Below are 23047 nucleotides of genomic sequence, written 5' to 3'. Positions count from 1 at the left end.
TCAACTATGGAAGCAGAACTAACTGCTTTAGACACAGCCACTGTAGAGGCAGAATGGCTGCGTGAACTCTTGATGGACTTGCATGTGGTTGAAAAACCCGTACCGACTATTCTTATGAATTGTGACAACCAAACGGTTATCGCTAAATTAAATAATTCTAAGGATAACGCAAAGTCATCAAGACACGTGGAGAGACGTTTGAAATCTGTCAGGAAGTTGAGGAACTCCGGAGTAATAACTGTGACGTATATTCAAACAGACAAAAACCTGGCAGATCCTTTTACAAAGGGGCTATCACGAAATGTGATAGATATTGCATCGAGGGAGATGGGTATGAGACCCATAGATGTTACACCATAGTAGTAACCCAACCTTTGTGATCGGAGATCCCGTGAATTAGGACCTGGGAAGAACAAGCTATTGGTTAACAGAGGAGAGTAGTAAGTGACCGTCTCTAAGTGAAGATGCAAAATTCTCATGGTTGTAAGGCTTTAGTGTTGTAAGGCAGGTTGGCAACATGCCTTAATGTGATTCTATTGTCTATTATAGCAAAGGTGTTGTCCTACATAGCAATCTTGAAAGAACACACATATATGAGCTCCGATTGTAAAACGTCGCAATCTAGGAGATTTGGGTAATCCCTAGTAAGCTCATGAAGAAACCAGGGAGTACGACGTATATGCTCCAAACCGCGGGGTAGCCTACTGGCAGCCATGTACTGATTAAGACTTTGAGTGAAACCTGTTCACACAAAACTAGCAATTCAAGGCATAGTCTATTGTCAAGTTGTGAATGGATGTAGCTTAAAGTTCTAGACAGAAGTTCAACTTAACAGTCTCTGCTGAAATACTGGTATATTAAACAAGTGAAGAGAAAAGGCAAATCTCTAAATGGGTATTTGAGATCTGGTGGGGGTTGTTAGAATTAATAGGCTTGGCCCATGTAGAAATTCCGAAATCTCAAATTAAGCCCATAAATAAAATGGCAAGTGGTGGTGCTAAAATTTAGTTCCATATCGCTAGTGGAGGAAGAGTTGGACCTGACCCCACCACTCTAAGTGTGTGTTGAGAACAGAAAGGAGAGAACCACACGCGCGCTCGCTCGCCTCGCCGGGCGACGCGTACGTGCGACATGCACATGAATGGTCCGCCGAATTCCGGTCTGATGCCTTGCGGAGGCGCGGCTTCCTTTTGCCGTTTTGTTTTTTATGTCTTGGCACACAAGTTGAGAATTTCTTGTCTGGTAAGTATACGACTTAGAAACCAAGTTGGTTTGAGACGTGGTTGCGACACGGAATCGACCTTGGTCCTCCTATATATACTGCTTACCATGGTCGGCCAAACATACACCGAAAAATCTAGGGTTTTGCCTCAGTCTCACAACTTGCGCCGCCATCACAGTCTACCTCATCTCGAACGACAGTGTGCATCGGCGTGCGAGAGAGCAGGTCTCCGGAACCGTTCGTCTTTGCAATCCTGCACCGGGAGAGGACGAATTAGGTTTTTGGGAAGCGCTTTGCGCGACTGCTCAAGTTCTTCACCACGGGTCGTCTACCGTCTAAGTCGGACGGTGCTAGTCATCGTCGTCTTCATCGCCATCAACAAATGATCGTCACCAACATCATCGTCAACACAGTCGCTCCTGCTGCAACTAACGATCAACTAACGATCAGTATGTTACTCGTAATCTGTTTATGTTGATCCCTGTAGTTGCTGCTTCTTGCACGATGATATTGTGCATGTTCAGTTGCTCTGCCGGATTGCTAGAATATTGCATGCTATCTTCTGTTTTAGTCATTAATTATTTAGTGAAATTAATCATGAACTTGCCTATCTTCCAACATCCCCTCCAATCCACTCTGAGAGAGGTTTAACCGAACATAGCCTTACAATGCTTACACTATCATGAGGAGGAACTTTAGGACAACTGTTGAAGAAATTCATAATGCAGATTGTATCCTCTATCAAATCGTCTGTATAGATTTATATCTGGAATCAGAGGAATATTGCAGCTGGCAAAGATGTCAATTGCTGAGACCAAGGAATTCTGTGAAACTAGGATATTTGGGCTCCCAGCCGATCTCAGCCCGAGTTTTGGAATTATCCATCTTCTTCCCCAATGGACCGTCTGCCCCTGAAGCCAAGGAAGATGCAGACTTTGTAATCCTTTGTGCAATAAAACCCCCAAGAAAGAAAAACAGCTAGACTAGACAACTAACCTGTGAAGCCCTCAAACTTGCCGTCAAATTTCCCGCTCCTGTTAACACGGTCCATTATTTCTTGCCTGCAAAGCCCCCAAACTCATGTCAACACACTTGCGAGGCAGAGCAAAACTGAACTTAGATGAGCAACCAGCGAGCTGAAAAAGATGAAGGATGTACTGACCTGGAGAGAGGTTGGTTGTCACAGCCCACAAAGACACGGCCGCGAAGTCTCCTCTTCATGATGGCAATCCCCAGCGAAGCAGCATCCTGCAAATAGCATAAATAGATGATAAATACATAAAGACAGCATAGTAAATAGCCCTGATATACCATTTCACCAGAACAGGCGTCTTGATAGAATTTAATTATGTCAACAGAATGATAAGCATGGATACCATTGTGAGCATTTATTTACATTGTAAAGAGGAATTAAATAGGACAAGGATGATGTTTGATCAAATATGGGTTGGGTTGGCATATGTTGCAACTGGATAAGTAAATTCTCTCTTAACTGTGAAACATTATAGCTGCAACAGACTCATCTAGCGACTATCCTATCATTTAATAAACAAGTAGAAGATCTTACTTCATAATGGATCATGCTGATTATGAGATCTGGTCGTGCATCTACAGTCCCTTTTGACAACCAGAAAACATGAGGACCTTGATCCTTTTTGTGTGGTAAGTCAAGGAAACAAACTGTACTGGTTATCTCTGCTCTGATGTACAATTTGGAAAAAAGAGAGTTTAAAATACTTGATGTTTGGAATAAAAAGTAGCTTCATTGTGAGGATATATAAAGCCCTGCTAGCCTCAGGGCACAGCCTCCTGCCTCGAGGACGACATTTTCTGCTTTTAGAAGGATGTCAGTACGAGGACTCCTACCAATTGGCACACAAGGAGAATCCTACAAAATTGAAATGGATAATCAAGATAGTTGGAGGAAATACCAGAGCATCACCAAAAAGTAAAAGCTGTCGACAAACGTTAGCTTACTTAAGGATCAATTTATCATTTACAGCTATATTTTTCTTACCAAAAAATCTGGATAAGAAACCCTTAATGTTTTACAATAAGCAGTTCAGATTCTATTTGAACTTATACCTCGCCGCAAAATCCATTGTCATTGCAGTCATACACGGCAGTACTTGATGTAAACAGGAAAGAGCCTTCCCCACTCCAGTTTGATGCAGCAACTCTGCACATGTTTTTTTCAAATAAGGCCCTGTTTGGTTACAAATAAGTCACCAACTTATAAGTTAAAAAGTACAAAAAGTGACTTATTTTGCCAAAAGGGCCTAACTTATAAGTCACCCCAACTTATAAGTCATAAGTTGCTATACCCCAACTTAAAACTTATAAGTCACTTACTTTTTGATGGGTCCCACCACTTTTTCCCACCCGTGCCCACCGCCCCATCCGCTCCCCACCGCGCAGCGCGCCTCGCCGGCTGCTGCCCTCCCCACCGCGCACCGCTGCTGCCCTCGCCGCCGCTGAGCTCCATCGCGAGCTCGCTCGGCTCGCCTCGCCCAACGCCCGGATCGGCTTGCCTCCTCCGCTCGCCGCCCGGTCTCCACCATGGCCGGCAGGAGCTTCGCCCCGCCCCGCCCCTGCCCCGCCGGCCGCCGCGCCGCGCCCTGCCCCGCCCCGCCAGCCGGCCGCCGCGCCGCGCCGCGCCGCGCCGCGCCGCGCCGCGCCCCGCCGGCCGTGTCGCCCCGCCCCTGCCCCGCCGGCCGTCGCGCCCCGCCCCGCCCCTGCCCCGCCGGCCGTCGCGCCCGCCCCGCCGGCTGCAGCACCTCGCCCCGCCCGCCGGCTGCAGCGCCCCGCCGCGCCCCGCCCCGTCCCGCCGGCTGCAGCACCGCCTGTGCTCGTCCAAGAAGGACGCCGTCGTCTGGCTCGATGCCTGCATGCTCCGCTACTCCGGCGAGCCGTTCTTCGGCGAGGTCGACGACGACCACAGCGCCGTCGTGCCGGGCGGCGTCCAGAGCGCGGGTCCAGTGACGAGGTCGCCGGTGTGGTCAGGTGACTTATAAGTCAGGTGACAACCAAACAAGGGTGACTTATAAGTCACTGGTTTTAAGTCACCTGACTTATAAGTCACCTGACTTATTGGAACCAAACAGGGTCTAAGATGTTGTACATGTCCTTCTGTCCTTCATACACTATTTGGTGCTTGCTCAACAAACATGCATGCAAGTGCATGTCATGTTTTAAAGTAATATAATATTATTTAATTTGCATCTCCCATGTATTATCATTGCAGTATAAATCACTATCAAAGCTAGCAGTCCTCGTACATAGTCTAATCACATTTATAAAAAAACGATCTCGAATGGTGCATTGTGTTGATATAACAAACCAACTACAAAAGCATATATCTGAGTGATAAGACATAATGGAAAAAACACCTCCGCTCAGACTCCTAGAGGTCGAGAACTATTCCATCTTATGTTTCTCAATTTGTGATAAATCAGATATACAAAGGTACACATACGAGGGAAGGAAGCTTCCTGGTTTCTCCATTTAGTAGTATAGATTCCACCACAATAGATTGGATTCATGTATATGTCCACAGTACCATGCAAAGATGGTGTTACGAATAATATCTCTCACATCCTACTAAATATCCAATTTTTAGTACATTGTTCTTTCTATGTATGTAACTTCAATTTTTTCAGCGTCTTGATCATTTGAAGGTATATATATCACGTTAGGTCTAGACCAATTTATGTTATGAAGTTTGTAACATAAGCTTCAGTTTCACAAATTTCTGTAGGAGGGATGGGAAAACTCAGAACCAAAGTTCCTTACAACAAAATAGATGGAGGCACAAAAGCAACCCTCAACCATGTTTTTACCAAGAAAAAGGCAGTCAAATTTCCCACTGTATCCATGTGCAGTCCCTGCAAATAGTATTTATCTCTTTCTCTTTGAATTTAATTTAGTTAGGGTGCAGTATAACACAAGGGTTATGAATACAAACCACATATTATCTTCAATGGCTAGGATTAGATAAAATGAAAACATCAGATGCATGATTTCATAAAAACAACCCAATGCCATAAATGGCATCTCTAATATGACATACCATCTACTCCCTCCATTTGTAAAAGTAAGGCGTATTTTTGTTTCGTTAAGACATGCATTTGACCAATAATTACTCCATAAATACAGGGTTATATGCCATGAAATTTGTGTCACTGGATTCGTATTTAGAAGTACTTTGTTATGATAGCGATTTTGTATCACATAAATCAAATATTAAAAGAGAAATTGTTGGTCAAAGTCTTGTCTTAACAAAACGAAATATGCCGTATTCATCGGAACGGAAAAATACTTGAGCTCCTTCTGATCAACTATTATTATCAATAATAACAGCTAGCTTTTTATTTTCAAGACATATGAAGAAAAATTCCAAAAAACTGTATTCATATGTAACCACGTGCTATATCTTTACCTAATAATAATAAAGAGGCTATCGCTTCCGTCGGAAAACCCATCGAGGTGATTTTACAAAAAAGCCCTTACTGTTTATGACATTAAACTCGTAGTATATATTAAATATTTTTTTAAATACTCATATCTTTTAAACCGTAACTCCAAATTTAACATATTATACATGGAATTTGATTAGAAAAATATGTAGAATTTAAATATGATATTATTTTATCTGTTAAACGTTTAATAAAAATACTATCTAGGGTGCAATCTTAATAAATAAGTCATTATTCGTCTTTCTTTCATACCGGTACTCATCCGGGTTGGGAATGAACACGTCAACAAAATCAGGATTAGAGATGAAACTGAAGGTCACTTGACTGATTCTTTGTACGTATTAAATCTACATGCAAGCCGTGTTAAAATAGAAGACCTGTGAAATTTTGAACTGCATTTTTGTAGGATAAGACCATCTTTATTTGTATCGTAACTATAAATTCTTAAATTATAGACATTTTTTATAAATTAAGAGCATGTGCCGTGTGGTATTTCTTTCTCCCGTTGCAACGCATGGACCCTTTTGCTAGTACTTCCTATATCCAGAACATATGCTATTTCTGTAGAAGACACCCATTTTTTAGATGCATGTCGACAAAAGCTAATCATACATTATAAGCATGCAGATTTGGAGGTTTCCTTTTTTATCAGGATAGATCCAGCCATGATGTACCATCATATAAACAAAACAAATATAATGTGATAATAGTTAAACGTATGTGAAAAAACTTATGGTTTATTCTCAGATGCAAAAAAAAAAAGATCATACACCTTGGTTACCTAAGATCCCCAGGGTAATCATCCGTACGATATGGAGGAGCACAGAAAATAACGTATGGGACTTTCTGATCAGCTCTGGGTCCCTTCAGGGAGGGAATTATCCCAATTTTAGTTAGTTCACTGTGATGATCTGTGGTTGCAGTCTGGCCATAAATTTTGCAACCTGGATGCTCCTGTAAGATATATTAATGCTTGAATTCTTTACAATATTTATAAAGCAGGCAAAAATAATAATATTATAAGCATGCAATCCTTATGTTTTACAGACAGAAAAGGTACATATGGTGAACATCAAACAAAAAGAAAGTAATCGATTTCCAAAGAAAAGATATTCAGGGTCATATTTACTAATAGTTCCTTATGCCACCAAAGAAATGATAACATGCTATGAAATTGTTTTGTTTCATTAGGCCAACTCCACCGCGCGACCCCATCCTGTCCGCGCGTGTCCGTTTGGGGCAAACGGACGTTTGTCCGTTTTGTGTCCGTTTTCGACCCATACCCGGCCCAACTTTGCGTCGATTTTGGGGTGAAACGGACAGGCGCGGACGGGCGGACGCCGCCCCTGGCCCGCCAGTCGGGGGCACAAAGTAAAACCCACCACCGCCCCTTTTGGCGCTATTTCCCCCCAAACCCTCCCACTTCCCGCCGTCTCCCTCTCTCTCCCCCGTCCATGGCCGACGCCCACCAGAATTCCGGCACCCCGGCTGTCGACCAGCCAGGAATGGCCAAGAAGAAGAAGGCCAAGGCGCCAAGGAAGCCGCAGGCGGAGTGCACGCCGGAGGAGATCGCCAAGTTGGACGCGGAATCGGCGAAGAGGAGGAACCGAAGGGCGGTCGTGAAGGACAACGCCGCCGCGCACAAGTTCATCGCCGAGCGCGATGCGATGGAGGCCGCGCGGCGCAAGATCGAGGTCGAGGAGAAGGAGACCATCGTCAACAAAGCGCACGCCCTCCTCATGCTTGGCATTTGTCGTCCGGCCGGTTTCTCTGCAGCGGCCGTCGGCCCGGCGAGCACAGGCTCGTCGGTCGTCGGGTCTCCGCACTGCCAGTCGCCGACGTCGTGGACCACGGCTGTGTCGCCCGGCTACCCCCCGCCAAGGCACGACGCCCACACCCGTTTCTTGGGCTCCCCGGACGTGAGGGTGATCGCGCCTTCCACCCCACGCCCCTCGGCCTGCATCGACCTCAACGTCGCAACTGGGTCCAGCAGCGGCGGCCGGGCGTCCGTCGAGATGCAAAGAAAGCAAGCACGGCCGCCGTTTGCGGGCACTATGCCGTCCCCCCGCGTCCTGTTCGACGAAATGGCAACACCAATGCCACCGATTGACGACACCTACGACCAGTTCATGGAGGACGTGATCTACAACGGTGGGCATGTCCCTGCCTACGATCCCGACGAGACCCAAAGTCAGGATGGCTGCGCCCAGTTCGTTGCCGATGAAGAGGCTGACGACCGTGCGGACTATGACCATGGTGACTCGTGGCATGGAGACGACGACATCTATTGCGAAGGTGATGGCGATGAAGATGAAGTCAATGACATTGATATTAGTGGTGAGCCATTGTTCATCGACGAGCTCACCCAAAGAGCGGAAGCACAAAAGAAGAAGAAGTGCATTCGCACGGGTTCATACACCCAAGATGAGGACAAGCTGATTTGCAACTCTTGGATGGAGATTAGCCAAGATCCGAGGACGGGCGCGCAACAAAAGGGCCTAGTTTTTTGGACGAGAATCCACAAAACTTTCCATGAAAGGAAGATGTTTGAGCCCTATCAAATCACAAGCGACCGTGGCATCACCTCGATTCAAAAGAGGTGGTTGTTCATCCAACAAGAGTGCAACAAGTATTGCGCCGCATTGGAGAGCATTGAAGCATGGCCTGTGAGTGGTCTCGGCATTGGGGACATGGTATGCTCTCCTCATCCTAGTCCTTTCCTTGCTTCGGCCTTGTATATGTTTGCATGTCCAAATCTTTGTTGATCATGTGGTGTAGGCATTTCAATCTTTGGAAGCATTCAAGGCCCGGCACAACGACAAGCCATTCACGCTTACGCATTGTTGGACGAACATCAACGATTGCCCTAAGTTCAAGGATCAATATCGTGAACTTCAAAAGAAGAGAGGCAAGAAGACGGCCAAGTTCGCCGGAGGTGGAAATGGCGAGGCGTTGAAGAGGCCGAGGGGCAAGACCAACTCCAAGGTGGACGACATACGTGATGCCGCATCCATGGCCTTGCATGAGACTTTGCATGGCATGATGTCTCAAAAGGACATGAGGGATGAGAAGAAGCGGCAAAACAAGGACGAGCAAATGAAGCAATACCTGGAGCTTCAAAGGAAGAAGCTAGAGATGGAGGAGGCGGCCAAGAAGAGGAAGATCGACCTGGAGCAGCCGGCCCGGCAAAGGCAGCTCGACATCGAGGCCGCCAATGTCGAGGCCAGGAAGAGGCAGCTTGACATCGAGGCCACCAATGCCGCAACCAAAGCGGAGGAGGTGACCCTTGCGATCATGAGCATGGACTTGACGAAGATGAGCGAGAAGACGAGGAGCTGGTTCGAGGCCAAACAGAAGGAGATGTTCGACGCCGACGGCCTGAACTAGGTCATCCGATCGGACGTGGCCGTTCTTTTTTGGAGGCTGGCATGGGTGCCGCCCGCTGGGCCGCTGGCTGTGTGCCAGCGAGAAACAGATTCATTTTGAAGGCTGGCTGTGTTGCCGCCCGCTGGCTGTGTTGCCGGCGAACAAAACTATTCATTTTGGAGGCTGGCTGTGTTGCCGGCCGCTGGCTGTGTTGCCGGCGAGGACGTGTAGGCCGCTGGCTGTGTTGCCGGCGTGAACTAGGCCGCTGGCATTTGAAGCGTTGTTCTTTTGGAGGCGGACAAGATAGGGCAAACGGATTCGGCCGCGCGCTGGACGCGCGGCAAGCGCATCCCAGGACAGGGCCGGACACGACCCCATCTCCCCACCCATACGAACAGAATCCTGGCAAAACAGACGTCCGTTTGGGGTCGCGCGGTGGAGTTGGCCTTAGCGCTTGGAAAATTCAAACCTCTCAACAAAATAATCAATTCATCAGCTCAACATGGTATGAGGAATGTTCTTCATATTTCAAAAATAACAGGCAAGCCACTTAGCGAGGAAGATACTTCTCCTACCTGTCGCCATTTCTCAGCTACGATTCGACCAAGTACACCAGGCCCGACAATCAGCAAGTCATTCTGACCAACACTCTCCGATGTGGACACAGTGACTCCTGCGTCATGAGATACTCCTGCTATCATCAAAGAAAATGATTGAAGAAAAAAGAGGATACATTAAAACAGGCGCCCTGTCAATTAGGGGCGCCGTCACCCGCTTTCTAGGCAGCGGGATCAGAACCGGCTTGGCAGCATGATGGACACGATGACGGTGGCAGCTCGTCACCTTGCCCTGCCTGTTAGCTGTAGATTTATCGGCGACTTGGTGGCCTTTTCCCCCTCTTTTTATTAGGGCGTGTTTGAGTTGTTGCCTCAGCAGAATTATTTCTATTTTCTCGCACTTAGTTGTACATTTATCGGCCACTTGGTGGCCTTTTCCCCTCTTTTTATTAGGGCATGTTTGAGTTGTCGCCCCAGCAGACTTATTTCTATTTTCTCGCACTTGAGTCTGTTGTATGAGCTTGTTTGATTTATCTATAAAGCGGTGCAAAAGTCTGATTCGAGAATTAGGGGCGCGCATATGGAGTCATATCATATGCAATAGAACTGAATTGAGAAGGGTGCTCACTACAGCTTCCCCTTGAAGTAAATCGCAACAGAGCCTAAACAGGCATTAAAATAAGCACCTAGTCAATGTTTATCATGAGAAATTGCATCGGGGAACCCCCTAAACCCGGAAACCGTTGGCGCATTGCGCTATTTCTTGCGTGCGAAGTTCCAACTGATCTTGAATCAAGAACTACTTCTGGAGAATTGCTGAATTTAGCACATTTCTAACTAATCGAGCCCACGCCCCTTCCCGATTTCAACAACCCTGCCTGATCTAACACGCCATGGTCTTCACAGTTGCAGCCCAATTTCGCTATGTCAAGTTAGAGGTTCGAAAAGTATTTGCGAGAAAAACTCTGGGCACGTACCGAGGGAGGCGGTGGAGGCCATCGGGAAGCGGCAGCGGGATGAGAACGCTGGAGATGCAGCAGTCAATGGGAGCGGATATGGTAGGCGGTAGTGGTAGGTCGACGCCATGGATTTGTAAATTGCTTCTGGGACACCGGTATTCTGCAATGGGACAGGTGGCCAGATGCGTCACGCGAAAAACAACATCGTTAAATTGTTGACGTCAAAAAAAACATCATTCGATTATTTCTTTAACCACACAAATCTATTCCTTCAAAAAACAAAAAAACAAAAAGAAAATCTAACACGCTACGTTCATTTTTTAAGAAAACACATGAGCCTGACTTATAAATAAAACGACCACGTAGAGTCATCAACAACAAGCACCGCGTGTCCAACCACCACCCAAGGCGAAACTCGAAGCAAAGAGTAAGATACATGACTCCCGAGCCAAACCCACGGCACGCAGACCGGACAAACATTAAACTCCGAGGGAAAGACGGGCAGCAACCAAGCCCTCAGCCAGTCCAAAATTTAGACATTAGGCTCCTGCCGCGAAATGGAAGATGCCGAGACCCGAATCTTAGCTAACAGCAGGTCGAAGTTGTATTTGTCTTCAAGCTTAGTCAATAATCTCCACTACTGAAGGAACAAGCAAGCTTTAAATAAGCAATCAGTAGGCTTAGCAGGAAAGATGTAAACTTGTTCCTCATAGTTCAAAGAGCCCAACACACCGTCGCTAGCCCAGTCCAGAACAAACGTTTCATATTGCCAACCAGAGGACTGGTTAGAATCCGGAGCTCAAAAAAAGACGACGGAGCCCATGATACTTGCAACCAAGATCTAAAGGAGCACCAGATCAATTTAGCCAAGACACAGTTGAAGAAAATATGATCGGTATCCTCCAAAGCATCAGACAGGGCACAACGGTCCAAATCCGGGCCGTTGCGTTTCCGAATCTGATCAGCTGCCGTGAAAGCTTGCCACATGAAGACTTTAATCTTAGGAGGAATACGCGAACGCCAAATCTGAAAGAACTTATTCGACGGTGTACCAGCAATAAGCTTAGAATATAGGGACTTAACCGAGAAGCGACGCGAAGCAGAGTGAGGCCCGGCCACCGATTCCTCCGCCTCCGAGAGCGAGGGAAAAAGTGCAGCAAGACGCTGCCATTGAACCAACTCTTTAGGAGACAGCGCACGCCGGAAGGCCAAGTCACAGTCATCACCCGCTAGCTCGTCAATGGAAATCTCACGATTAGGACAGAAGGAGAACAACGTAGGGAAGGTCACCGCGAGAGTAGAGTCCCCACACCACTAGTCAAACCTAAAACGGGTCGAGGCGTCGTTACCCACCAGAAACTTGACATGGTCCTTGAAAAGAGGACGAACCTTAACCAAGTCCTTCCAGAACCGTGACCCCCTAGGGGATGCGAACATAGGGTTAGATGAGGGGAAATATTTTTCCTTTAGAATAGATAACTAAAGGGATTCTCGGCCCGATGACATGATTTTCCATCACCATTTGATCATAAGGCATTTGTTCATCACCGCGGTATTAATGATGGCAACCCTCCCATGATTTTGGACCTAGAGATGATGTTCCATTTAACCAACCGATACTTATGCTTATTCTCCACGGAATTCCAATAGAAAGCACATCTATGCTTGTTGAAACCTTCATGCGTACCCGCTGAGAGAAGGTAAAAACCCATGATGAACATGGGGAGGGAGGAAAGACAGGAGTTAGTCAAGGCCACTTTGCCCGTGTTCGTATTGTATCTACCCCTCCACGGCAGCACCCTATTACCAACCTTGGTCACAATAGCCGTGAACTCCTTGGCGCAAAGCTTATCTGGGGAAATCGGGAGACCCAAGTACTTAAAAGGAAAGGAACACATGCTACAATTAAGGAGGTGCGCCACGCATACAGCCTCACCATCCTCAACACCAATGATAATGACCTCGCTTTTCGCAAAGTTAATTTTGAGCCCCGACGGAGCTTCAAAGTAGAGCAGAATGAACTTGAGATGAGCAAGGCACGAGTCATTAAGCTCCACCTTGATAATGGTATCATCCGTTGTTGGAAATATGCCCTAGAGGCAATAATAAATTGGTTATTATTATATTTCCTTGTTCATGATAATCGTTTATTATCCATGCTAGAATGTATTGATTGGAAACTCAAATACATGTGTGGATACATAGACAACATACTGTCCCTAATGAGCCTCGAGTTGACTAGCTCGTTGATCAAAGATGGTCAAGGTTTCCTAGCCATAGACAAGTGTTGTCACTTGATAACGGGATCGCATCATTAGGAGAATGATGTGATGGACAAGACCCAAACTATGAACGTAGCATATGATCGTGTCAGTTTATTGCTACTGTTTTCTGCATGTCAATGTATCTATTCCTATGACCATGAGATCACGCAACTCCCGGACATTGGAGGAATACCTTGTGTGTATCAAACGTCGCAACGTTACTGGGTGACTATAGAGGTTCTCTACTGTAAGTGCATCTAGTGCCCCTTAGTGATTTTGGTTGTTTGAAGACCCATAGGTTAAGTATCTAATGTGTTCATGAGTGTACACAGGATCTATAAGTCGTTGAGGAGTTTGAAACATTCAATGAATATCGACCCCTAAAAATGTATATCTTCGGTTGAAGAAATTGGTCTTCTGCTGAAGACTTTGATCGCGAAGAAATTGCGATGAAATTGATATTCCTCATGAAGATATTGAAGATGAGGAATTCGGTGTGTCCTGAAGAAAATCAATCTGAAGACTTTGAAGCATGAAGATCTATCCTTTCTGTTTTATTTTCTTCACACTTGAGTAATAGGAATACGGTACTGTTAAAGGGGGTCGAGGTAACACTTCGGAATGAATTTCCTCATGATGCTCAACCCAAGCCTAATCCTACCAAAAGCCTCAAGTGAGGAATATGAGAGACATGAGGACTCTCACAGTTGAGGGTCCCGACCGTTGCCGCAATTCACGCCACATCACTGATCTTATCCACTCCAATGGTCATATTATTGAAGGGCATTAATGTCAAATCATGTTGGGATGCTCCCGGGCTATAAATAGCCGCTCCCACAACCATTAGCGGGTTGGCTGCTTCGTTAGAAACTGACACTTGTCATAAGAGCAACCCAAATTCCTCAGTGTCTTCGAGAGTAATTCATCAGTGAGGAAATACCCAAAACACCAAACCACAAACCAAGTGATTGAGCATCACTGAAGAAGTTGTTCTTGTGTGGGACTGAAGCCTTTTACCTTTGAGGATTGTGCATCCTCCAAACGGTTAGGTGTCATGGTCTAGAGCAATCCAGCAGTCAATTGTGATCGCCAGGTGACCAAGTTTGTGAGGGTTTGGAAGTCTACAATGAAGACTTACCACGAGTGTTGGGCGAAGACTGTGTGTTCTTAGCCCAAGGAGAATACGGCAGGGACTGTGTGTCCCGGGACTATGTGTCTTTTGGTTTCAATACTAAGCCGCTCCAAACCAGATGTACAACTATCACAACAGTTGAAACTGGGTCATCAACCACTGTCTTCACTGTGAAACGTGTTCTATTTCTTCAACTCTTTCAATTCCTCATATTGTATGTTGAAGATTTTCATTGTCACTGTTTGAAGAATTTGCTGAAGAGTTTCTCTGAAATTCCTCAACCCCAAATTCTTCAGCGAGTTATTCTTCACATGTTTTCTCTGTGCCTGCATACTGTGCAAACTGCTTTTCATAGTCGTCACCTTGAAAACTGCTGTAGTGAAACTTTGCACTCCCGATCCTTTTTTGTTTCTGTTGCAAGTTACTCATCGGTGAGGAATTTCCTCAAAAGGAATTACCTCAGTGATGAAATTCTAAAAATCTCCTATTCACCCCCCTCTAGTCGATATAACGCACTTTCAATTGGTATCAGAGCAAGGTACTTCGTTGTTCTGTGTGATTTTGGTTTAACCACCTGGAGTTTTAGTTATGTCGACTGCAGGCATGATCAAGGTTACTGCAGGATGTCCTACTTTCGAAGGAAAGGACTTTCCCTTCTAGAAGACCAAGATGCAGATGCATCTACAAGCTATTGACAATGATCTCTGGTATATTGTGGAACATGGTGTCCCTATCGTCACTGCTACTGTCTCTGCCGCTGATGTGAAGAAATTCAAGCAACTTGATTCTCAAGCGAAGAATATCATCTGTGTCCATCTTAGCAAAGGTCAGTATGACAGAGTGAGTGCTTTGGGCTCAGCAAACTTATCAGGGAAAGGTTGTCCAAAGTTAATGAAGGAGTGTCAACCCAGCGTGATTCTCGTGTTGATGTTCTTCGCAATCTCTTTAATCGCTTCAAGAGGCTTGACAATGAAAGCTGCCAAGATACCTTTGATCGCCTCACTGACATATCAAATGAACTGCAAGCTCTGGGAGCTCGAGACATTGCTGATCATGAAGTTGTGAAGAAACTGCTAAGATCTTTGGATTCTTCATTTGATACTTTAGTTCTGATGATTCAAGATGCTTGATCCTACTGATATACTCGAAAGACTCAATACTCATGAATTCCAACAAGAAGAAAAGAGAGATCTATATGGACCAAGCTATTCTAGACCTCGTGCACTGAAAGCCAAAGCAATTTCCTGATCTGAAGAAGAAGACTCGGATGGTAGCATTGGTGATCCTGAAGAACTTGGACAGGAGCTTGCAATGCTCGTGAGGAAATTCCAGAACTTTACGAGACGTGGCCAGTTTGGTAAATCTTCAAGAAGAGATATGAGGAAATCAGAATCTTCATCTAAGGACTACAAGAAAAGAACCTGCCACAAATGCAAGAAATCAGGTCACTACATTGCTGATTGTCCTCGTTGGGGAAAGGAATCAAAGAAGAAGAAATACAAGGATGAAAGTTCTGATGACTCGAAGAAAAAGAATAAATCTTCAAAATCCTCATCCTCAAAGTCCTCATCGCACAAGAACACTAGTTTCAGAAAGGCTCGGGCACTTATTGGCAAGGAAGTGGATTCTGAGGCAGAATCCGAGGAATGTGATGAAGAGGAGGGTTCTGATGAAGACTCATAATCTGGATAGGCTAGCCTTGCACTTGCAACCACATTCGTCAGCAAGTCAATCTTCAACCTTGAAGAAAATGATAACACCATCCACACTGATGACTATGCTGATGACTTTGCTCCAACCTATTTCTTCATGGCAAAAGGTTCAAAGGATGACAAACCCAAGAGTACTGAGTGGGTTCTTGATAGTGGTTGCACACATCCCATGACTCGTGACAAAATCTTGCTGATGAATATGCCACTAACTCCATCACCCCTGAAGCAAATCACTTATGCTGACAAAGGTAAAAGCAAGGTATTGGGACTTGGCAAAGTGGCTATTTCCAAGGATAGGCACATGGACAAAGTGATGCTTGTTGAATCCCTTGGGTTTAACCTCATGTCAGTCTCAATGCTTTGTGATCTTGATATGGCTGTTATCTTTGGAAGATATAGATGTGTTGTCATCATGGAATCTGACAAATCCAAAGTCTTCGAAGCTGTTAGAAGAGGGGATTTGTACATTGTTGATTTCTCTACAGGTCCTCAACCAGCCACTTGCTTACGAGCGAAAACCTCAGAAGGATGGCTGTGGCATCGAAGACTTGGTCATGCAGGCATGAGGAATTTGCACACGCTCGCGAAGAAGAAGCATGTCATCGGCATCGAATCAGTCAAATTCCTCAAGGACCACCTCTGCGGTGCTTGTGATTCTGGGAAAATGACCAGATCCAAGCACCGCTCGAAGACCATCATGACCACCACTCGTCCATTTGAATTGCTTCACATGGATCTGTTTGGACCTACTCATTGTGCCACTCTAACAAATGCAGCATCTTTATATGTCTTTGTCATAGTTGATGATTATTCCAGATACACTTGGGTGCATATCATTTTGTATAAAACCGAAGTGCAGGAAGTCTTCAAACGATTTTCCTCAAGAGCCTTGACGAACTTCGGCGTCAAGATCAAACACATCAGGAGTGATAATGGAACAGAATTCAAAAACACTGGTCTTGATAATTATCTTGATGAACTTGGTATTACTCACGAATTGTCTGCTCCTTATACTCCTCAACAGAATGGTGTCGTCGAAAGAAAGAAGAGGACTCTGGTTGAGATGGCAAGAACCATGCTTGAAGAATATCATACTCCTCGACGTTTCTGGCTTGAAGCAATCAATACCGCATGCCATATCATCAACAGAGTATATCTTCACAAATTCCTCAAGAAAACCTCATATGAACTCCTCGCTGACAAGAAACCCAATGTAAGTTATTTCAAAGTTTTCAGTGCAAAATGCTGGATTAGAGATCCTCACCATAGCTCAAAGTTTGCACCTAAGGCACATGAGGGTTTTATGCTTGGTTATGGAAAGGACTCGCACACCTACAGAGTCTTCAACACCTATCACAACAAGGTTGTTGAAACTGTAGATGTGCGGTTCGATGAAACTAATGGCCCGCAAAGAGAGCAATTGCCTCCTGATCCAGATAAGTTGTCTCCTGAGGAAGCAATAAAGCTCAAAGCTACTGAAGACATTCTTCCCACTAAGGAAATTGATGAAGAAATCATTCCCAGCACTGATGAAAATCAAGAAGATGCTCCTGAGGAAATTGCTCCAGAACCAATTCCTTAGCCCAGACGAAATCCTCAACCAGCTCATCCGAGGATTGCAAATGAAGTAGAACTTGACAAAATCCTCGATGACATCAACGCGCCAGGTCCTCTCACTCGCTCAAAAGCTTCACACTTAGTTAACTTTTATGGGCATTTTTTCTTTGTGTCTATCACAGAACCTTCAAAAGTTGCTGAGGCTTTCATGGAACCGGAGTGGATCCAAGCCATGCAAGACGAACTTCTTCAATTCAAGCTGAATGACGTATGGGAGCTCATCAAACGACCAGATCCTCGCAAGCACAATATCATCGACACCAAGTGGATTTTCCGAAACAAGCAAGATGAGGATGGTCAAGTGGTGAGGAATAAAGCACGACTTGTAGCCCAAGGCTACACACAGGTTGAAGGAATTGATTTCGATGAAACTTTTGCACCTGTTGCTAGACTTGAAGCTATTCGAATACTACTTGCTTATGCTAATCATCATAACATTATCTTATATCAAATGGATCTGAAAAGTGCATTCCTCAATGGTAAGCTTGAGAAAGAAGTATATGTTGCTCAGCCCCTAGTTTTTGAGGATCCAAAGAATCCAGACAAAGTCTTCAGACTCAAAAAGGCGCTCTATGGTCTCAAGCAAGCCCCTCGGGCATGGTATGATACATTGAAGGTATTCCTCATGAAGAAAGGCTTCAAACCCGGTTCACTCGATCCAACTCTTTTCACTAAATCCTTTGATAATGAACTATTTGTGTGCCAGATATATGTCGATGACATCATATTTGGTTGTACTGACAAACGATACAGTGATGAATTTGCTTACATGATGAGTGAAGAATATCAGATGTCTATGATGGGGGAGCTAAAATTCTTCTTAGGTCTTCAAATTCGTCAACAACGCAATGGGATCTTCATATCATAGGAGAAATACCTCAAGGATGTTCTGAGGAAAATCGACATGCATGAATGCAAAGGTGCCAAGACTCCCATGCCTACCAACGGCCACCTCTGCACTGACGAAAATGGTAAAGAATTCGATGAGCAGGTAGATCGCTCCATGATTGGCTCTTTACTGTACTTGTGTGCATCTAGGCCAGACATAATGCTTAGTGTTTGCATGTGTGCATGTTTTCAAGCAAAACCGAAGGAATCACACCATAAGCTGTGAAGCATATTCTTCGATACTTAGCTCACACACCAACACTAGGATTATGGTACCCCAAGGGCTCAAATCTTCATCTTGTGGGATATTCTGATTCTGACTATGCTGGTGACCGTGTGGATTGCAAGTGAACTTCTGGACATGTCATTTCCTCGGAAGATCACTAGTCTGCTCATCCTCAAAGAAGCAGAACCGCGTTTCACTCTCCACAGCCGAAGCTAAGTACATTGCTGCTGGTTCATGCTGTGCTCAATTGCTATGGATGAAGCAAACCCTCAAGGACCACGGCATCAACATGAAGAATGTTCCTCTCTACTGCGATAATGAGAGTGCAATCAAGATTGCATACAACCCAGTACAACACTCGAAGACTAAGCACATCCAGATTCTTCATCATTTTCTTCGGGACCATGTCCTCAAGGGCAATATCCTCATCAACCATGTGAAGACTGACGATCAACTAGCAGATATCTTCACTAAGCCCTTGGATGAGAAAAGGTTTTGCAAGTTGTGATGTGAGCTAAATATCTTAGAATCTTCAAATGTTTTGTAAAAACATGCACACATCCTAACACTTATGCAAAATTGATGACTTAGATGTGCAACACACGAAGAATCGATTTTCTTCAACCAATGAAGAATATCATTCTTAGTGTGAATAAATTAACGAAGAAATTGATTCTCAGGGCCCTACGACAATTGTACGTGGCGTCTAAAATCAACATTCTTATACGGTGGGTCACGCCACCACCCAACTTGAAATTCCTCAAGTTGAATTTCTTCAAAGTTGTTCTTCAAAATTGTTTTTCTTCAAAGATGAAATTCATCAACATGATGCTTTGTCACAAAATCCTCAAGTTTATCAAAATCTTCAAAAACACTTGATGATTTTCATTTGCCTATACTGTGATTTCAAAGTCCTCAACAGCATTCACTTATAGCTATTTCTTCAACTTGATATTTCATCTAAGTGAATGTGATCGGACCCTACTTCTCATCTATGCTATACTCACCTAGTCTATTCAATTCTTCATATGCGTTCTACTTGAAACTTTGTTCAAAATCCTCACTGCGTCCTTGTCAGCTGATGATTTTGTAACAAAATCCTCAAATCCTCAAAAATGATTTTTATATTGTTACACAGTAACTGAACCCCACTTCCGATGATCAGATAAGCACGATCTCCACCGCTTTAAACGGTTGCAACACGTGTCGTGCAGAGACGAAAGGGCAGGGGTAGTTCGGTCTGAAAGAATTGGCCGGACAGTTTTCACCTGAGCTATAAATATGTCCTTACCCCTCCAGTCAAAACTCTTCGTTCTCTCTCGACCTCCTCTCCGCTACAGCAAAGCCCTAGCACCACCGCTAGAAGTTTTGTCGTAGGCGAGGAAAAGCTTTACTGCCTTGACCTCTCCGTCGCTGAAATCACGCCAGAACCGGAACGTCTTCGTCCGCCGCCGCCGTAGCTTTCCTATGTTGCCAAGTTAGGGCGCAGTGGACTCGCACTGGAGAGCATCTACTGTTGCTTCTTCCTCTGTTCTTCGTGCGTGCTATATAGGGTAAATAAAACCCTATTTTTACAGTCCCTTTCAATCTACTATTTTACCTTAGATTCGTGAAATCTGTTTTTCCTCAAGTGTCTATCAGTCTCTATTCATCAAACACTGCTTATTCCTCAACTGTTGATGAATTTCACTAAGCATCTAAAAGTCTTCATGAGATTCCTCAATTGTGAAAATTTTCGAATCTGTACAACTCTGGAACCCAAGATCAGAGTGCTTAGACAAATTCTCAACCCACTAGTCAAATTCCTCAACTTTAAAATTTTCAATTTCTTCAAATCTGAGAACACATATGACCTCTCCAAATTCCTCGCAACTATACTCTATTCACACGTACAAAAATGTCAGCTGATGAATCTCTAGGTTCTCATCAACTTAACTCATTTGCAGCGTTTCTTGAAGAAAATGTGCAAGTGTCATCAGAATCCTCAAGAGTTCAATGTCCTCAGCAAAAGCCTCAGCTGAAGAAAATGGAAGATGAAAGGAAGCAAAAGGGTGGCAAGAAGCTCGAACAGAACACTCCCATCGATATCCCTAATGATATATACTTGGAATACTGCACACCAGATGAGCAAGAAACAATGCCCAAGAGGAAAATAAGGCTTCAAAAGATAGAACATCGGTGGGCTAAGGAGTGGAAAGAATACAGATTCGTCACTCCAAAGTACGCGAAGAAATCCACTCTTAAGCCACCTAGCAAACGGCCTCCTCTCGAGGATTATCAGGATGCCCATCCTTCAAGCCTCAAGACGATTGATGACTATCCCAAGGAAAAGACAAAACACTTGTCAAAGCTTCACAAGCAAGCAGAAGCCGTTGTGAGGAAATTTAATGAAGAATCTACTGCTACTGCTACCGCAACCACCTCCTCTGCCGCTGAAACTTCTGGCACAACCATTCCTCAAGTGAAGCCTGTGCCACAGAGACCAAAGGCTTCAAAGCCTCAGGAAAAATTGCTTCAGAAGGCTGCACCTGCATCTGCACCAAAACCCTCAGCAATACCAAAGGCTTCAAATCCTGAACACAAGCAAATTGTGAAGCAACCGCCTACTGTCTCCAGCTCCTTTGTTCCCTCTGCAACGAGCTCAGAGACAAATTCTTTACCAACACCAATGAAGACTAAGGTGACTGCTGGGAGAGGAACTAGACCAACCCCAGGCAAAATCATCAAAGTCTCTTCTGCATCAGAAGACAATGATGAATATGATGATGAGACTCTGCAGGCAATCATCAGAAACAAGCAGGAGAGGGTTGTTCAAGCTTCAGGCAACGCCATTCCTCTGCCATCGATCCAGAAGTCCTTTTGGACTACATCAATGTTTGGTATGATGAACCCAACACACCTATTGATGACTTGAAGCTTCCCCCAGGCATCAGCCACATGGTGGCCACATTCATCAACGAGGCCATGTGGAAGGAGACGCAAGCCAAACAAGCAAAGGCTGCGAAGCTGAAAAAGGAGAAATTCCTCAGATAAAATCTCCCCAGTCTGACGCATGATGCTCTTGTGTCAACCCAGGAAGAATTGAAGACTTTGAAAGACAAGTATACCAAGCTATCTGATCGTCAAAGTCTCAAGAACAATTTCATCAAGTTCGTAACCAGTGCAGTTGATGATTACAACAAGAAGGCTGCCCCTCCAGCAACACCACAATAGCCTGAGATAGAGGAAGAACAACCCACCCCTGCCAAGGAAATGCCTCAAGAAAGGCGTGCTGATGCACCGACTACTGAGGAAATAGCCAAGGAAATTCCAGCTGATGCATCTAAGCCAGCTGATGAACCTGCTCCAGCTGATGCGTCTAAGCCAGCTGATGAATTTGCTCCAGCTGACAAAAATGCTTCACCTGAGAAAACTGCCAGGACGGATACGACTCCGCCTACTGAAGAGAAAATGCCTTCGCCAAAATCTTCAAAGGTGAAGAAAATGACTCCGTCTGCATCAGATGTGAAGAAAAACAGAGCTGCAGAAAAGGAAGCTAAGAAAAGAAAAGCTTCCTGATACGCCCATTTTGCATCGTGCTTTCATGTTGATATTTATTGCTTTATGGGCTGTTATATTACTTTGTGATACCATATATATGCCTTTTCTCTCTTATTTTGCAAGGTTTATTTGAAGAGGGAGAATTCAGGCAGCTGGAATTCTGGACTGGAAAAGGAACAAATCTTAGTCCACTATTCTGCACAGCTCCAAATGCCCTGAAAATTTACGTGGATTTTTTGGGATTATATAAAAAATACTGGGCGAAAGAAGTACCACAGGGGAGCAACCAGGGCGCCACAAGCGTGGTAGCCGCCACCCCCTGGTGGCGGCTAGCAAGCTTGTGGGCTCCCTGAGGGCCCACTGGCCCCCTCTTTTTCTATATGAAGGGTTTTGTTCCAGAAAAAATCAATCGAGAGCTTTTTTGTGGTTTCGCCGCCGCCACGAGGTGGAACTTGAGCAGATCCAATCTAGAGCTCCGACAGGACGATCCTGCCAGGGAAACTTCCCTCCCGGAGCGGGAAATCGTCGCCATCGTCATCACCAACACTCCTCTCGTTGGAGGGCAGGCATCTTCATCAACATCTTCATCAGCACCATCTCCTCTCCTATCCCTAGTTCATCTCTTGTAACCAATCTCCGTCTCACGACTCCGATTGGTACTTGTAAGGTTGCTAGTAGTGTTGATTACTCTTTATAGTTGATGCTACTTGGATTGCTTGGTGGAAGAGTTTATGTTCAGATACTTGATGCTATTCATTACACCTCTGATCATGATTATGATTATGCTTTGTCAGTAGTTACATTTGTTCCTGAGGACATGGGATAAGTCATGCTGATAATAGTCGTGTGAATTTGATATTCGTTCGGTATTTTGATATGTTGTATGTTGTTTTTCCTCTAGTGGTGTTATGTGAACGTCGACTACATAACACTTCACCATATTTGGGCCTAGAGGAAAGCATTGGGGAGTAGTAAGTAGATGATGGGTTGCTGGAGTGACAGAAGCTTAAACCCCATTCTATGCGTTGCTTCGTAAGGGGCTGATTTGGATCCACTAGTTTAATGCTATGGTTAGACGTTGTCTTAATT

At 44.9% G+C, this 23047-nt stretch overlaps 1 protein-coding gene across 3 annotated transcripts; it reads right to left on the bottom strand.

Annotated features, from left to right (window-relative positions):
* Positions 1-1787: 1787 nt before the first annotated feature.
* Positions 1788-10768, bottom strand: LOC123448108. Of its 3 annotated transcripts, none has more exons than XM_045124878.1 (9): positions 10598-10768; positions 9639-9757; positions 6479-6651; positions 3308-3401; positions 3000-3110; positions 2790-2879; positions 2385-2470; positions 2219-2283; positions 1788-2133 (listed from the first exon to the last, which is right to left on the bottom strand). In XM_045124878.1, the coding sequence occupies exons 1-9, from the start codon at positions 10704-10706 to the stop codon at positions 2024-2026; spliced, it is 957 nt and encodes a 318-aa protein (XP_044980813.1). In that variant the 5' UTR covers positions 10707-10768; the 3' UTR covers positions 1788-2023. The 3 variants fall into 3 exon arrangements, with proteins under 3 accessions (XP_044980813.1, XP_044980814.1, XP_044980815.1); XM_045124879.1 differs by having other exon boundaries at positions 9639-9754; positions 10598-10767; XM_045124880.1 differs by having other exon boundaries at positions 9639-9736; positions 10598-10767.
* Positions 10769-23047: the final 12279 nt, after the last annotated feature.

This window comes from Hordeum vulgare, chromosome 4H (genome assembly GCF_904849725.1).
Source record: "Hordeum vulgare subsp. vulgare chromosome 4H, MorexV3_pseudomolecules_assembly, whole genome shotgun sequence".
Classification (NCBI taxonomy): domain Eukaryota; kingdom Viridiplantae; phylum Streptophyta; class Magnoliopsida; order Poales; family Poaceae; genus Hordeum; species Hordeum vulgare.
Note: the sequence above shows the minus strand (reverse complement) of the source record. Positions and strands in the feature narration are given on the sequence as shown.